This window comes from Gavialis gangeticus, unplaced genomic scaffold (genome assembly GCF_001723915.1).
Source record: "Gavialis gangeticus isolate Ggan-Ray unplaced genomic scaffold, GavGan_comp1, whole genome shotgun sequence".
Lineage (NCBI taxonomy): Eukaryota > Metazoa > Chordata > Crocodylia > Gavialidae > Gavialis > Gavialis gangeticus.
The window spans coordinates 3,276,022-3,293,511 of record NW_017729001.1 but is presented as its reverse complement, the minus strand read 5'-3'; the positions used below and the strand labels follow the sequence as shown (position 1 = coordinate 3,293,511).

Below are 17,490 nucleotides of genomic sequence, written 5' to 3'. Positions count from 1 at the left end.
TTTGGAGACCAGATGTAATTTTATATCAGCATGGGGAAAAGTGTGTGGAAACTCTCTTGGCAGTAATAGTTGGGGGTGGAGGGTGTAGGAAAAAAATCACAAGTCTTGGCACTGGGTTCTCCAGGAAACATATGAATACGTTAGACCTGTTTTAGCTAGCGTCAACCTGTCATTAGCAACAATGATCTGTGCAAAGCAAATTCCTCCATGCAGCCACAAAATTAAATGCATTTAACTTAACGCTCGTCTTTCAGATAAGACATAAAACTGAGGACTTGGCTTGTGGTTATTAAAAATCCTACGGTGCTTTTTACAACAGTCAGGGTGTTAAAAAGTTCTATTCTGGCTAAATTCCAATGTGAGCATATCATCTTTCTCACTTCCAGTTAGATGTGAGATTCTTCGTTTCCTATCCTAACACGTTTACAGTTGCTGTGCTCTGCTAAAGCACAGTTATGTCATGCACCAGAAGCAGTTGCATTCCACTGGTGCATCCACATTTGTATTATTTTAGCAACTTGAGGTGATCACAGTACAGATTATGCTAGGAGCTGTACTGATGGCAAGAGACAGTCCCCATCTTGAACGCCTTTAAACTGTAAAGTCAAATGTGATATTCTGATTCAGATATACTTTCACGGAATAGCAGCTTCCAGAGAGCTACTTGAAGTCTAATGTGCTACTCCAGTGGGGGTAAACCTTTTCAGCAAGTCCCATACCCTCCCTGAATGTCCCTCACATCTTGACTGGCTGTTCTGTTTCCTGCTTCTTGTCCTGTGCCCATGCCCAATCTGCTGCTCTGCTTTCTGCTTCCTGCCTTGTGATCTCTGCCCAATATGCTGCTCTGCTTTCTGCTCCCTGCCCTGTCTGCTGTTATGTTGCCCATCTCAGCCCAAATCTGTGGCATGTTGTACACACAGACTGCCTTTGCCACTTGTGAAACACACGCTGCAGGTTGGCCACCCCTGTTAACAACAGACTTTACTCCTGAGATAGATTTTAAACACAATGCCTGGGAATCCAAAAAGAAGTCCCAAATGTCTTAGGTCACTTTGAAAATCCCAGCCTACACTTACGGAAAGCCACTACAACTGCCCCGGGGAAAAAGTTGAACAAGGCAGTTTATAGGCTTTAAAAGCCCAACAAAACCATCCTAATGCTTTTATTGCAAAACCATCGTGTTTTATACAAAGTTTATATGCCATTTCCAAGTTATCACACTTATAAGAGAGGCACCTCATTCAAACCATGACTATTCAGCTTGGAGGGTTTCGGCCTACCTTTCCCTCATTCCCACTTTGCAGTAAATTCAGAGCCAATTACGTATGTGTTTACAATATTCAGAATGCTATTCGTCACTACATGGCTCATCCTTTGCAAGGCAGCCAGTGGAGTATACTTGATGTGCCACTTGTGAGACAATTAAATCCCTCAAAGAGATAGGGGAGAAAAAAATAAAATAAAGACACTTTGCCTGAAGGAAGAAAAGCGCAAAGCAATTTTTGATGGGTGGCATGTTTATTGTGCTCCAGGATTCAGTGCAAGGTGAGCTCCTGAACACTGGCAGGGACAAAGGGGCAGTGGCCGAACATAACAGGCTGTATACACAGCCTTAGAAGTTATGGCCAAGTCAACATCTAGGGCCAACTGATGTCACAAGTGAGATCAAAGATTGGAGGGGATGTTACGAGGTTTTCTAGCCATCAGAGGAGAGAGGCTGAGGAACACCATTCCTGCAGGAATAATGGAAACCAAAAAAAAAAAAAAAAGCTAGTTTTAAGAGAGAACTTGCCAAAATGTGTAAATATAATTATATGATGCCTCCAAGAGCAGAGGACTAGCCTGATGAGCCAGGAGGTCCCTCACAGTTGCACAGTGTATAAGGAAGCCTGTAACAAGGTAGCCTGCTCTCTGAAAGGCCAGGGGTCCAGCCAGCCCAGTTCTGTGGCAAAACCTCAACAGCAAGAAATATTTGAGCATGGGAGAAGGGATTGTCAAAGCAATTATCAGAACTAGCTTGGAAAGTGTCAATGGAATTCTTGATGAGCACCTAATTCCCCTGAAGGCTGAAAGAGCGCAGTGTGAGAAGGCAGGAAGGTTAGCTACAGAAGGACTAAAAAACAACTACCAGGATCAGAGAACTGTTTTATTCTGGAGTTTGCTTAAGATGATCTGTGTCATCTTAGGGAATGGGCCCAAAACACTCTGGACTTGGTATTTAATCCTTGTGAGGCTAGTTGCCTCCATAAAGTGGCTGCTTCTTTGGGGGACATAGGTGATGAGAAGAGAGCTGATGCCCTCATGTTTTAGCCTTGTGGCTTTTCCCTGACAAGCATCATCCCTGTGCTGTAGGGAGCAGAAAAAGAACAATTTTGATGGGGAGATGATTTTTGACACACTAGCACTTCTATCTCCAGCTCCAATCATGTCCCCACTGCTTGGAAGCCAGGCTTGCATCTGCTGTACATCTGACACTTGTTTCAGACATAGTCAGAGAGATGCTAGCTCCCAGGTTACACTTACTTGTGTAAGAACAATACCTCTGGAGGTTTAGGCTAATTTGTGCTACACAGTGTACAAAGGCATAGTGTGAAAGAATCTCAGCCCTGAAGAGCTTATACAGGGGTCTGACCAGAAAAATGGTGAGGGCAGGGAAATATGGTTTATCCCCATTTTACAGATGGAAGAGGTGGGCATAAACAGGACACGTGGCTTGTGGAAAGTCATATCCACAGGCAGCGACTAAATCGGCGCCAGCCCTAGAGATCTTCCTGATACACACGTGTATGTCTCCTGTAACGCTTTCTAAACCTTAACTAACAGCAAGCCTCACAATGCAATTTGCTAGGCTTTCATACATTACCAGCATTGCAGACCTGTCCCAAAGCCTCACTAGAGCAGTCAGAGCATCTATAGAGCTACCCTCTATTGTGTTTTAAGAAGAGAAAAATCATGTGCTATTTTCACTCATGAAACAAAATATTGACTTATGGAATTTTATATGGCTGCAATAGAAGGTAAAATAAGCTATATCTTGCTAGTCCCTTATGAAATTTTCTGTTGAATATTTACAAGTTATCTTTAAGGGGAGTGTGGGGAAAGGGGATTCTCTCACAAAGATATTATTCCCATCCTTTTTGTTTAAGGCCACACCGATCTTAAACTGAGTAGCCTCCCTAGAGGTAGAGAAAATCTGATTGGAGACAAAACTCTAGTGATGGGCTGTACACAAAATACAAAAAAGAGTGATGAACCAGACCTCACAGAAAAGCCACACAACAATACACTGCTGAAGAAGCCAACATTTGAAGTACACAGAGGAATGCCAAGCTGATGGTAGTTTGGATAAAGATCAATACAGGCCTAACAGAGAAATTCTATGTCCTGTGTGACACAGGAGGTCAGATATGATCTAATGGTCCCTTCTGACCTTAAAAATCAATTAACCCTGTCTAAAATTATAACATCATCTGCTCTTACCTCTGAATCTGTCTTGAAATTTGGAAAGACTCCCCACCTTTGCAGACTGAGCAAGCCACTACTGGAGCTTGGGTTACAACCTGGAAGGACCCATTTGCTGTAATCAGCCTCCTGGTCCACTGAGCCTGGGACTCTGCTTCCACTCCCATGAAAAGTCAGGGATGGCCAACTTGTGAGCACACGTGCCACAAGTGGCACAGGCAACCTGTGCGTGTGCCATGCAACACAGTAGCAGACAGGGCAGAAAGCAGAGCAGCAAATCGAGCAGAGGAAGGGGATTGGAGTGGCACTTGGGGCTAGTACAAGGCCAATTTGTGGCTTGCCTGTGAAAAAGGTTGGCCTCCACTGGTCCAAGTGATTCCCCCTTTCCCTTTTGGGAAGATTTGTAGAAAAGGCACGCTCAGAATTTCCTTGTGATATTCTATGACATCTAAATATTAAACTCCTCACCTCCAGACCAAGTTACCTCACAGCAATTGACATTAAATCAGTTTGAATCAAGATGGTCAGACTTAGGCAGACACCTAGCAGTCCACCAGGCAGAACAGGTCTACTCCATGTGCATTTCCACTGAAGTTTCCATGGACCACATGGTGTTCACAGAACTCACAGTTCCATCACCCTGAAGATGATTATAGCAAAGGGTACCAACAGACTGGTCACAGTTGTGGTTTCTCTGTTTTTAGTCCAGAAAGTTGGATTTAAACATGATGGGAAAAAATGGAACACTTTGAAATATCGTTTTAAATACTTATTAAAATCTTGCTACATATTTCAAATAATACATAAAATATGTACAGAATTACAGGAATACAGTGATTACAATTATCAGTGTGTAATACACCCACACACATATTAGTTAATATTAAATATTAGTTAATTAAAGTTGTAACCTCCATGCTATAGGGAATAAATTTGCTCCCAACTATTGGGTTATCCCCTAACTGCCTACTGAAAGGTTTCTTGGACCTTCCTCTCAAACACTGGGTACTGGGTCACTCTCAGTCAATGGGCTATTGATCCAATCTAGCCTAGATTTTATCATACAGCTGTTTGATCCCTCAATATTTTGCCATGCATATGCACGCACAAATTGTGAATTACAAGCTTATGATTCCATTGCAGAGTTCTGGGACAGCACCATAAACCGCAGGAGTGATGCTCTAATGCTTTGTGTACTCACTACTTGATCAGCATGCAAAGAGCCACATAATTCTTATTTTATATGGTATGCAGTTACATTTTTAAAAATGTTATGGAATGCCATAAAAATCCACAGTACTCCAACCAAACCAAATCAGACAGTCCCCATCCCCATGGACTGAATCTTAACTATTTCCATTCTATTATCCTTCATAGCACAGCTTACAGAAGGTAGAGCTCTTCATCCAAGGACCTCAATCAAGAGAAAGGCAAGCACTGACAATGCTTGGTATACAGATGAGGAACCTGAGGCTCAGACAGGCTACATGCCTTGCCCCAGGTCACACACAGTGTCAGTGGCAAAGATGGAAATAAAGCTTATGTCTCTCAACTGTGGGGGTATATGCTCTTTCCATCAGGCTGTGGCTGCTTTTATTGTACTTATTGCATACCTTCCTGAAAGTTCAAAGAGAAGCCTTCTAAACGTAGTCCAACTACAGCCTAACTAGAAATGAGCTGCTGATCCAGCAAAGTTCTTGAACACATTCTTAAGTGTTTTGCAGGACTGGAGCCAGATTGGACCCAACAGGCACAGGCCCTTAGTAAACTAAATGCCACCAGCAGTAGACTCAGAGGTGCCAGTGTGAAAAAAACGGCCCAGTTTAATGCTAAGGTGAGCAACAGGAGGTGAATCCAGGAAACAGTGCCTCAAGGAAGCAAAGGGCAAACATCAGAGCTGCACATACCATAGAGTCAAGTTTTCCTAAGAACTCTGGTCAACTGTATCCCACAGCTTTTCCTAGTTTGAGTTCAACTCTTGGTCCCAGGGAAGTGAACAAGTTCCTGGTAGGTCCCTACCATTTCCAAACACCAAACATTCCTTAAGGCACTGCCCTCTTAACTGCCATAAAAGCATTACACACCCTGTAGGAACAACGCTGCACTGAGCCCAGAGGAGTGGGGAAGCTGTGAGTTAACAGGTGATTTGCAACTGATTTCTCCAATTCTAGTGGAGAAGCCAGTCCTCACTGATGAGTGGCAGAAAGAGGAGGGGATGCAGGGGAAGCAGATGTATAGATGTGATGGCTTAAAATCATTCCAATGTAAGCCTATTAAACACAAAGTCCGAGACACAGCAAACCACACATGTCCACTGAGAAGTTAGAGTCAGAAGAATTCCAAGCACTGACTGATTCTCTGCCAACAGGTTACACAGCTGTTTCTGCCAACCAAAGAGGCTGGCTCTGCTGAGAAGAGCCTGATGGTCTTATACAGGCTCTTCAGTGTCTACTACAGCTAATAATTAGCTTGCCAAGACAGAGGCCCAGCACATCTTCTCCTAATACACATGCTATCTTGGGGGAATAATGAGTATCTCAGCACACTCTGACCACAGGAAATGCACTTGATTACTGGCTATGAACCAAATTAACCATTTCAGTAGATACAACCCAGCTGACATGGATGCATTTAGCCCTATGGTTATGGTGCTCTCAAACAAACATCTTCCTGTTATATTATGCTGCCTTCTAAATTACACAATTTTTCTACAGTCGTTTTGGCCAACTTGGATGGCTTCCCCCCTACTCTAAACTGTTTCTGGTCTCCATAGCCTCTTGCTCTGTTTGATCCACTTCAACACCCACTTTCTTCTTTTTTTTTTGGCTGCTACTGTTTTATCTGTTACCCTGTTCCATGAAACACATTCTAGATGAGGAGGTGGCAACATTTTTGGGCAGAGTGCCAAAAATACTTGCAACCTTGACTTGTAAGGTGTTGGCATGCCAGGGGTGGACACCGAGGGAGCTGCAAGATGCCTGATCTTTGTTGTGGCAGTGCTGCCCCAGCCCCTTTTCCACCAGCTGTCCTGAGGAGTGAGTGCAAAGCAAAATGCTTTCACGTGCCACACTCTGGCACCCGTGCCAGGGTTGCCTACCCCTGTTTTAGACTCATGTAAAATCCACTAAGAATAAATCCTCCTTTAAAAGCATGTCAATGATGAGCTGTTTTTAATCTGCCATGTAATCACATCCTATCTGTATGGTAAGTAACACTGCTTGGATCCTACAGAGGTTTACCCGCCAGGTGTTCAAGAAAGTGTTTTTAAAAGGAGTCATACTGCATTATTCTCACCTTTTCTTTATGTGAGCTCTTGCTGATTCATTCAGCACCATGTTAACTTGATGCCAACAGATGGAGTGAAGAGCTTTTAGTGCTTGGGCAATGATACTCTGGTATTATCCTGAGCCATCTGGCCAAATTGTACAACAAGGAATCCTATAGTATCGCCATAGTTTAGCCTCGTCTGCATTGGGAACTGGCTAAGATCCCAACTAGGTAACTGAAAATCCCAAGGGTGGACACAGAAGTCACAACAACACTGTAACTGTATGTCAGAAATGCACCGGTGGGTGGCTACTGATTGTAATATTTGGGCTAATCCCCATCATAGGCAAGGCCTTTCCCTCAAACTACTGCAGTCTGAGGGGTGAAAACAGACAAGAGGATGGTGAGAGGACCACAGCCCGAGCCTCACCTTGGCATCCTGTTTGGTGAGGAAATCTACAAATCCAAACCCACGGTGTGATCCTGTTCCAGCCATTTTCTTTGGCAGTCGGACAGTCTTCAGCTCCCCAAAGGTGCTGCAAACAGAAGACAGATGAGTCAAACTCCGATAAAGGGAAACGCCACCTTGCTTATCACTGCCATTACAGACATATCTCCCGATATATCTGCCTGTCTGATAGAAACTATAGTTACAGAACTATCAGCACCAGCAAATACTGCTCTGTAAGCAAACCCAGCCCTCTCTTGGTCGCATTTAAAAAAAAAAATCATTCAATTGAGAGAGAGAGAGAGAGAGAGAGAGAGAGAGAGAGAAAATGAGAACTCATCTTGGATTCTAAGCATCTCCCTTTCCGGTTACTCACGAACACACAACCAGCTCTCCTGCCAGAACCCGGCATAATTTTTTTCCCCCCTCTCCTTTGCAATCTGCAGTGACTAAGGATCTGCACCACAGCATTGTCCTCCGAGGTGGGCATACAAGGAACATTATCTACATGTAATGATTTAACAGTAGGCAGTGGCACTCCTAGCTGCAATTTACAGGGATCTGCCTGTGTGTTTTGGCTGGGATTGAAAATCAGCTGCAATACACAAGTCACTAACATGACCCAGTGATGGACATGAACCCGAGGAGTCTGAACATGATGCTGTGAAACATGAACACTGAAAGCAGGTTGTCTTTTTTCTAGGAATATCCTTTGCTCAGCCTCAAGGCAGAGTTGTTGGGTTTCCCCAAATCTTCTCTGAAGGGGTACTTTCTTAAATGGGTGGATAAGGTAGAAGGGGAAAGCTGTGCTTGTGAAGGGACCAAGGCTGTTTTTAAAGTTGACCAACCCCCACCTCTTTCCCTTAAAGATGCACTTTCTCTCCTCTTGGAAATTCCAGGACAAAGGCTGCCTTTCTTTGCAGCTAAGCTCTAAGCTCTCTTTTCCTTTTTTTCGTGCCCATTTATCAAACACATATGCACAAACTGCAGGCAATAAATATTTAATGTGGACTGGGTCTGAATAGATGTGTTATTTTATTTGAAAATCTACACACACACAAACACACACACATACACAAAGGGGCTGGAGATGCAGCAGTGCCAAAGAGCGACTGGAAATAAACACAGTAAAGGCCGTAAATGCTCTCGTGAAATGATATAAGCTAAATCCAGGGAGTTAACCCAGTGCACTGGCAGCATGACCAGGCATTCATCTACCCAATTTCCTCAGGCAGTGCGGTGTGTAAATGTAGCATTATGAATCCTCAAAATGAATCTGCACGTCTCCTCCTTGTAGCTTTCCCCACTCCTCCTTCCTCCCCCTCCACCCCCTTTGAGATGGCTCTAAAGGAAACAAACAAACAAAATCAAAATAAGAGGAAACAGAAAACAGCCTTGACGAGCAGGAGTGCTCTAGTCTATGACCAGCAAGAAGGTTGCTTTGTTTTCTGCAGTGGAACAGTTACCATACAAGGGGAATACAGGCATGGAAACTGATGCTACTCTATGTTCTTTATTTCTGGCATAGGAGGGTTGACAGGCCATAAGATCAAGGCCCCATTGTGTTGGAAGTACACAGCGAGAGACAGCCCCTGCTCCAAGGAAAGGAAAGTCTCTAAATGCACAAGACTGACTGAAGGGTGGGAGTGGACATGACAGCATGGACTGGGGAAGTATCTTATTCAAGGTTACCCTACAGGTCAGAGGGCAAGAGCAAGCAGCACCTCCACCATGCCATGCCATGTTGCTAGGTTGGGAACACTGGCTCCTTTGTGGTATGGCCCAGCAGGGAGTGAAGGAAGAAGATCCCTTGGCGGACAACATGCAGAATGATAAAATGCCTTGCACTCATAAAACTGCCACAGTAAATCTCACAGGCTTCATGGGCGAGTGACAACAATCACCTCTATTTTACAGAAGGGGAAACCTGGGCACCAAAAGCATACGTTATTTGGCCACGGGGTCATGTAAGTCTATGATGGAAATGGGAAAGGGATCCTATGTTCCCCCCTTCAAGTCCTGTGACTTCCTTGCTGGCTAGGGGTAGTGCCTACAATGATGCTGTACCAGTCCCTGTGCTGGGCTGGGCTTCTGTGGGAACTTCCCATGGCTCTTCGCACTGCATTAAATACATGAAAAATACTTAAACACAGAGGAAGCAGGCATCAGCATGACCTGGGCAAAGTATGGACATCAACATAACCAGAGGCTCCGCTGTCCCATTTTTAAAAATGTTGTTTCCAAAGCCAAATCAATTCCAAATTAAGTTTCAAATTTCAACTGAGCAGAGCTTAATTGTTCAAGTCTGTGTGGTGCTACCACTGGCAAATATCCTACCGCCCAGACTCTTTAGTCTGGGGCTTCAAATACTGTACTCCCAAATCCATGGGAGGCATCCTGCATGCAAGTCCCCAAAGCTTGGAAGCCTTAGAGTTCAGATGCCCCCCAGTGCGAGAACAACACCCGTCACATAGGAGCCCTTAGATTCTGGGTCTCCTGAGCTTCCTTTTATCTACAGACAGAGTGAGTGGGAGGGGAAAAAGGCCAAATGCACCACTCTTCACCTACATAATCGAGATATCTACTGGGCAGTCAATAAGAGTGGTATGGACAGGCTTGGAAGGAAATTCCACACAGGCTTATGGGGAGGCCGGGGGGGGGGATACAAAAGACTCCTGTTGGGGCACAGATGACCCTTTCAGAGAGGGGGGAGAAAAAACACCCCTGCTGTGTTGATAATTAGAAACCATAACATAGCAATTACCATACAAGAAACTGTGAATGAAGTGGAGAGACAGGGTCTTTAATGTTCTCCCTGCCACCATTAAGGAGAAACTCACACCTCTCTTTTCCAATTATTTCCTTAATTTGGAGGGCGAGAGTAGGGAGGAGAACAGCACTCTGTTACTCTTTCCAGAGTGGGATCTCCTTTATTTGAGGAAGGCAGTTTATGCTTTGAACAGAAGGGGTTCTCACATTTTGAGAGATGTACTGTGTACATGGATATACAGAGGGGAAAGGAAGGTGAATGGTTGCTCTGATCTGTTCTAGTCAACCCCCTACCCCTTCCCTCTGTGGCAACTCTGATGTATGCAAATCAACTTGCAGGCAGACATAACTGTGAAAATCCAGTGTCTGCCCCACAAGCAGGGGTTTCCTCTTGGATACTGTTGTCTCTCTGTGGCAAATTGGACTTGTATCAGAAAGAGCTGGCGAGGAATCTAGTGGTCTGACCTACTAACGCAAAGCAATGCATCATGACACACACACTCCTCCTCCCTCCCCATGTACGAAAGAAAAGCCATTCAGAAGCAGCATGAAAAAGTAAATCAAAATTTGGCAATTGACCTTTTCTACATAGGAGACCAAGACCAGAGGTCAAACTCTATGAAACTAGTGACCAAGCTGCAAAGTTGGCAAAGGAATTTGCATTCCTACATTTCTAGTGTGCTGCTGACCTAGCAAAGGAGCAGAATAAAAATGAAGAGTGGCTGTGATGTTAAAATTCAGTGCACCAGGGCAGGAGAATCCTTGTTCGTCAATACCCCAACACGTTTTTCTCTTCTTCTCATTCTGAGTAGGTTCCTTTCTGCTGTGTAAGTGCCAGGGTTCATACCAGGCCTCAGAGTGCAATAAGACTAAGAGACTATGGATGCACAGTCTCACTTCTTGAAGTTACATCGTCACTGTAAAGTTAACCCAAGCACGCCCAACACAAGCTAGCTTAGCGTGGGTCAGCCTGGTGCAACATGGCTAACTGTGCCAGATGCATGAAACTGCCTACAACGATGCTGTACCAGTCCCTGTGCTGGGCTGGATTTCTGTGGGAACTTCCCATGGTTCTTCGCACTGCATTAAACTGGGCTGCTTTATGAATTCATATGCAGGGTGTTCCCTCTCTCGCTCACCTAGCGCAGAGTTGTTGTCTGTGACAATGGCACAAAAACAATACTTTATGTAAATAACATCCAACCGGAGATGCTCATTATTAATGCAGGCAGTTCTGAAGGCAAAAGCAAACAGCATTTGGCAGTGAGAACTTTGTTATTAAGGAATTCACTCTGCAAGCCACAAAGTGATTTGTAGTGCACTCAACTGACTTCTCTGTCTCTCTGCTGCTTTCTCACTATGGGTTTAATGCACCTTTGAGCCCTTGTCACTAGGTGTTACGGGTGCACGTAATAGCTTGCTTGCCCTTAGCAAAACAGTTACTCCAGGATAGACGCAGACAGACAGCATCTAAACTGGGGTTGCAACACTACTTGAGTTTAACTCTCAGGTCTTTCAAAGGCAAATTCTGCATCAGACTGGGTAAAGTTACCCTAGTTTAGAGGTTTGCATCATCTGTTCACTACTTTTTTTTCATGCTTGTGTAAATGTGCAGTCGGTTCAGGACAAAGGGAAAAAAAAGCACATTGAGCTACAGGAGTGATTCATCAATATGGATGCAGGAAAAGAAGGTCGAATTCAATTGCTCTACAACCTGCACATCACAAAAGCTTGATGGAAATGCAAGAACCTTCCTAACCTCCCTAGAGAATTCACCAAGGCAAGCCAAAAGTCACAGATGGCAAATGAGCTAGTTGAACAGATTTCCTAAGCAATACCCCAACCATTGTGGCACTTCAGTGCTTGCACTGAAATGTACCCAGAAGCACATGGGTTTGCAGACTGTCTACGTGACTTTCCTGGAAGTCAATAACATTCCAACCACTTTGGCAACAATTTCAGTAGTTTTGTGAAGTTCCTGTTAACCTGTTAGGTAAACAGAAATATTAGCATTTGCATGATGGAAGAGAAAAATCCAACTCTGCTACACATCCATTGGCAGAAGGAACTACTGTCACTGGGAAAACATCCAGGCCAAGAGGCCAGTTGAAAAGGTCAGTCTGGTAAACAATAAAGAGCTCACTCACTTTTCCTTACATCAGAAGAACCTAGGACGTTTGTTGCAAGTGCTCATGAAGCTTTAGCTTGGAAAATGAGGGAAAGCAGAAGTCAAGGAGAAGCATATGGAAACAGACCGACACATGCATTCTCCTACAGGTCTATTAAAGTTTGACACTTGACCCTGCTTTGTGTCATTCAGGCCTAATCATTGACTCTCCCCTTCTCCTTTGCCTTGAACATACAAGGTGCATCATAGCCAATGGATTCCTCCTCCATAACATTTCTTCTTCTCACTGTCCACAGACCACACTCCTCCCTATTTCTTTACTTGCTTGTTGCCTTATTGTAGTTTCTACTGTCACCCAGTCACCCTGATTGCTTGTCTGCATCTTCTACAACAGTCCCTGCACATTGTACACTGCAGCCCCTGCCCTCTTCTTTCAAATTCAGTCTCTGCAGCGATGTCTACAATCAGAAGCAGCCAACAAATACTGGCTTGGTTGATGGACTCAGTAAAACGTGTTCTAAGCCCAACTGTTCCACCTCTTTGCTGGATTTTTTTTTATCCCATCTTCTAGCTGAACTGTGTCTATGAAGACTGTAAGCTCTTCAGGACAGGAATCTTATCCTCTTTGCTGCAGTGTCCAACACTCCCTGTGGCATAAAAGTGGATAGATGCTTCTATAACATTTATGAAACTAAAAGCGAGTTGGCATGCTCAACTCCAGAAAGTGGGTAAAGATTAATCAGAATTAATGCAACAGAAGCCGTTGGCCATAACCTGATTTAAGAACATGGTGTTGTAAGGCTTCAGAAAGGAGGAAGAGAATATAATTTCATTATGGAGCTATACAGGTCCTCACAAGAGACTAGATATAGGGCATTCAAAGAGCAGGATGGTTAATCTGTTACAAAGAATTACCTTCCCGCCCCCATTGTGCTCCCAAATATATACAAACATCCCAATACATGCCAGAGCCCAGAGAAAACTTGTTCCCTTCATTTCAAGCAAATCCAATGATGCTTACAAAAGGACTATGCAAGACTGAGATTTAAGTTGGTCACAAATGCAGTGAAAAATGTTCTCTTCTGCAGCAGGCCAAGGCTGTGCTTCAGCTCAGCATTTTTTTTTTTTTTAAATTACCCCCAAATAACAATTCCCCAACAACTAGTCCATCCTGGTCTCTGCTACTGCACCGATTTGCTGATTACAGAGGAATAATGGCCTCTTTTCTTTTTCCTCCTCCTTTTGGAATGAAGGACCCTGCCAAATACTCTTGCCCCTGGGCTGAGCCTTGGTCAGTTCCACCCCCTGCATGAGAGAGTTAATGAAATACACAGCAGAAGGTTCCTTTCCCTCCTCCCCCTCAGGTCTTCAGCTGACTCAAGTACAGCTAATCCCATTACAAGAAAATAACGTGGATAATTCAAGCTAATGAAATCGTTACAAGAATGTGGACAGCCAGAGGTGGACATTCAGAACCAATTTAACACTCTTTGGTGTCGTTATACCCCGCACAGGAAATGTCTGAAAGGAGGAAGAAAAAAGCCCTCCTCTCTTGTTAGCTTAAATCCTGTTAGAGAGTTCAGGAATTAATCTGCCACATATCTTCCCTATTACTATTATCATCATCATCAATAATGTCTCCTCAGTAACCTCCAAAAATTAATGAATGAATGTGCGGGATGAAGGGCAGGATGGAGTAAAGCCGCCTGACATGCTGAAACAAGTGTATTACTGTTATTACCTGCAGCTCTGGCTGAGAAATAAGGAAGGTAGCAGCTGGTGGAGGGACTTTTCAGCAGAACAGGAGCTCCCACTGTTTCTCAGTATCACTTGCACAGACATAGCTTAACAAGAGGCTACTCCCACAATCACTTGAAGGGTTAATCTGAACACTCAACTCGTATCAGAGCTTCTTACCTACTGGCTGCATCCCAACCAGACACTCCTGTAGGACATGATACTGTCTGATGATCACCACCCCAATGGTCCCCCAATCATGGGTAAAAACAGTTGTCCTGTTGGCAGAGAGGGGGGTGACCTGGCCTAGTGCGTGTGCATCTCTCCGTCTCATTTAAATCACACAGAAATTTTGTTTTCAAACTTCCTTAGCACTTTACTTAGTCTACTACATAATCCCTGTTTGGAGACTTCTCAATTTGTTGCTGCACAAAGGGTTACAATAGGAGCTGAGAGAGAAGAGGTTAAGCACTGCCGAGTTAGTGGGGTAAGTGCTGAGCACTAAGCAAATAGATTCTCTTAATACATAAGTTTCTTTGGTAATAAGGGAGGAGATAAGAGAAGTCTAGTATGATTTCACATACCATCTTGCCCTGTTATCCCGCATGTGAATTACAGCTGGATGTGGTCTGTGTGTGAATGGGAGATATCTCCAAGGGAAACCAGAAGTGATGGTAAGGATTCTGAGCAACAACTAAACCAATGACCTAGAACAGTATTGGAGACCATTCTGTCCCTGAAGTGCCACTTGGAAGTGTCATGCAATATACACAGTCCCACCACCCACCTATGGTCATTAAAGCTTTCATGGCACTTTTAACAGGATTAGAATAGTTGGACCCAGTATCCAGCCCAAATTCCAACTTGTATAATGATTTTGACTGTTTAAATCCCACCTGCAGTTTCCATTGGATATGCCATTTTACTTTATACTGCACTGCTAGGTAGTTTTACTATACACCCTTGGGTGACTATCGTGTTCCACACCAGAGGTTGCTGCATATCAGCGGAAGATAGAGCATAGATTTTGATCTATGCTGCACCTAGTTTGGCATATTTTTACATTTGTAAAGCTCATTCCTCGGCAAATGTTAAAGACACCACTCAATGATAATGAAACAGAATTATAACACAAATAGTTTTTCATAGTTCTCAAGATAATACCAAGGTGTCCTGAGAGACATATGACTACATGAAATTTGGTTGTGGCTGGAAACATCTTATGGAAAGATGCCACAGAAATCAAGAATGGTCATCTTCAACCTACACGATTCTTGGAGGCTAGAGACATCCTTCAAGGTTAGACTCAAACACAAACTAAGATTTAGAACCATTGTAGCCCCTGAGCCATAGCAAAGGTTGAGCTGCTAAATCAAAGAATGTATCATCTCATAGTTATGAATGGGAGAATGAAATAAGGACTCCAAGATTCTGTTCCAGAATCAGCCACTGATTTGTGACCTTCGGAAAGTCACAACATTCTCGTTCAACTTTCCCACCTACAAAGCAGGGAAATATTTACCAATCTGATAGTGTAAGGAAGTATAATTCTTCAATTAATTAATGGTACCAGAGTGCTTAGTGATAAAAAGGTGAAGTCCAAGGGCAAATATTTTAAAGGGCATACGAAATCTAATGAGGACCTACTTCAAAATGGCTGATGAGTTTTAAGATACAAGAGGGGTGATTTTGGTTTGCAAACAAGGCAAGTCACCCAGAGCCCTGTGCAATTAAGGGAGTGGAAGGCTTTAGTATTAGCTGATCCCCTGAGGATACATAGTCAAAGGGCACCTAACCATTATTCCATGGCACGCACGCAATCCAAAGTGAGAGGGAACTGAGTCAATAGGATGATTCTTTCTTCTCTGGAAACGGAGAAGTGCAGGAAAGACTGGGGGAACACAAGTGTGTGTATAGGTGGGAGGGAGAAGAGGGGAGGAAAGGAGGAAGAGAAGGAATGCATGTTGCAGGGGCTGTGTGGCCCACTGGGAAGTGCCCCGAATGAACACTGCACTCAGATCTCTCAGGGTGCCTTCTTGCGAACATGTCTAATTACATCCAGACGGCGCTTTTGGCGCACCTGCCACAGCAACTGTTTATCTCGCCGACAAGTTAAAGAGCATCATTTGCAAAGTTCGCTAGGAAGGAAAGCCAATTATCATGTCCCCGGCTAGGCACAAAGAATCCTCTCGCTTTATCTCCACTGCGCGCTCTCCACAGAGCCGGCAAGGAGGCTTTCATGCTAATTTTTGCTGACTCCCTCCTTGCTCCCCTCTTTGCAAACAATTTCTTCCACCCTCTCCCCCTTGCTTTGCTCCTCCATTTGGAAGCAGTTCTGCAGCTTCCCTGAGAACCAACTGGGCAGCAAACCTGTGATTGTGGGGGGGGGGGAAGAGGGAAGCTGGTGGTGAAAACAAACAAGTGCATTTGCCAAAAATGAGACCTGCTCTCACATAGTTGCTTCTCACCCACTGACTCACTCCCCTTTCATCGCAAAATATTCAAACGTCTCCTCCCCAATCTGGTGAAATGTCAAAAGGCAGTCGGATCAGGCAGCGTTTGAATAGAGAGACCGTGAGATATCATAATTAGAGTGGTCATTAGTAACACATGCAATGGAAGGACTTGCAAATGAAGTGTGGATTTTACGCTTTTAAACTTATCCTGAATATGGAGGAGAAGCGGGGGTTTAGGCAACAGGACCAGTTTCAAGTGGCAAAATAAAGTGACATTGTGAACAAGCACAAAATATATATTAACACAGATGCTGAAGCCACGAGCAGGATGGGGAGTGAGAATTCCACAGTGAGTGGCTGCAATCCCACACCTCGACTTCTACATCCCTTCTAGGAGTCGCTCTCCCAAAATCCTCTCTTTAGCTGCTGCATCAGCTTCGCCTATCTATTTCTGTTTAGCCTTGCTGTTTATACCGTCCTTCCTGTTCCCATCTTCACTGCTTTGTATCACCCAGCACCTGTCCCCTTACAATTCTCACGGCTTCTATCTCACAGTAGTGTCCAAAGCTCTTTCTTCCTTCCGCGTTCCCCCCACCAGCCTTCTCGGTTCCCTGCCTTTAATTCAAGATTCTATTGCCATAGCCAAGTACTCTTTTACTCCCTCCTTCTTCTAGCTCTAACACTTTGGAGATCTCATCTCCTTGTTTTCTGGCTGTCACTTCAAATCCCCTCTTTTCTTAGTGCTCCTGGTAATGAGTTGATGTCTCTTCCCTTCCTCTTCTTGTCAGCCCAATATTCTCTTCTCACTCGGGACCACCAGTTGACTTATTTGTTTTCGTTGTTGATTAAAGTTTCATTGCAGTGTCTTTCTGTTACACCTTCCCAAGCACTTTGAATTAAAGGTGTCTTTATAGATCACGTAATGTCATGGGTGCTGCTGGTTAGAATAAGTCTGGGGCATGACTTCAGGATACAGGCAAAGCTGCAAAGGTCTACGTTCAATAGAAGAAACTGCATCTAATGATCACAGAGGCAGAGGGTATGAGGAAGGGGACACAGCATCAGATTTTGAAAGCTGGGACTTTCCGTGAGTGAAACCCCACCACCGTGACTCAAACTCAGTGGTTTTCAAAGGAAAGAAGGTGAATGCAATTTTCAACATATATTTTCAGTATTTCCTTAAAACAGCCTTCTTCATTCAAAAGGATTTGATGGGGGGGGGG

The 17,490-nt window shown here is 44.1% G+C and overlaps 1 protein-coding gene across 2 annotated transcripts in view; it reads right to left on the bottom strand.

Annotated features, from left to right (window-relative positions):
* Positions 1-17,490, bottom strand: part of RBM19 (RNA binding motif protein 19) — a 156,105-nt gene that overhangs the window by 59,156 nt on the left and 79,459 nt on the right. For both annotated transcript variants that reach the window (XM_019506689.1, XM_019506690.1), the window contains exon 22: positions 7,160-7,265. In XM_019506689.1, the coding sequence (XP_019362234.1) occupies positions 7,160-7,265 (106 nt within the window). The remainder of the gene's footprint in view (positions 1-7,159; positions 7,266-17,490) is intronic.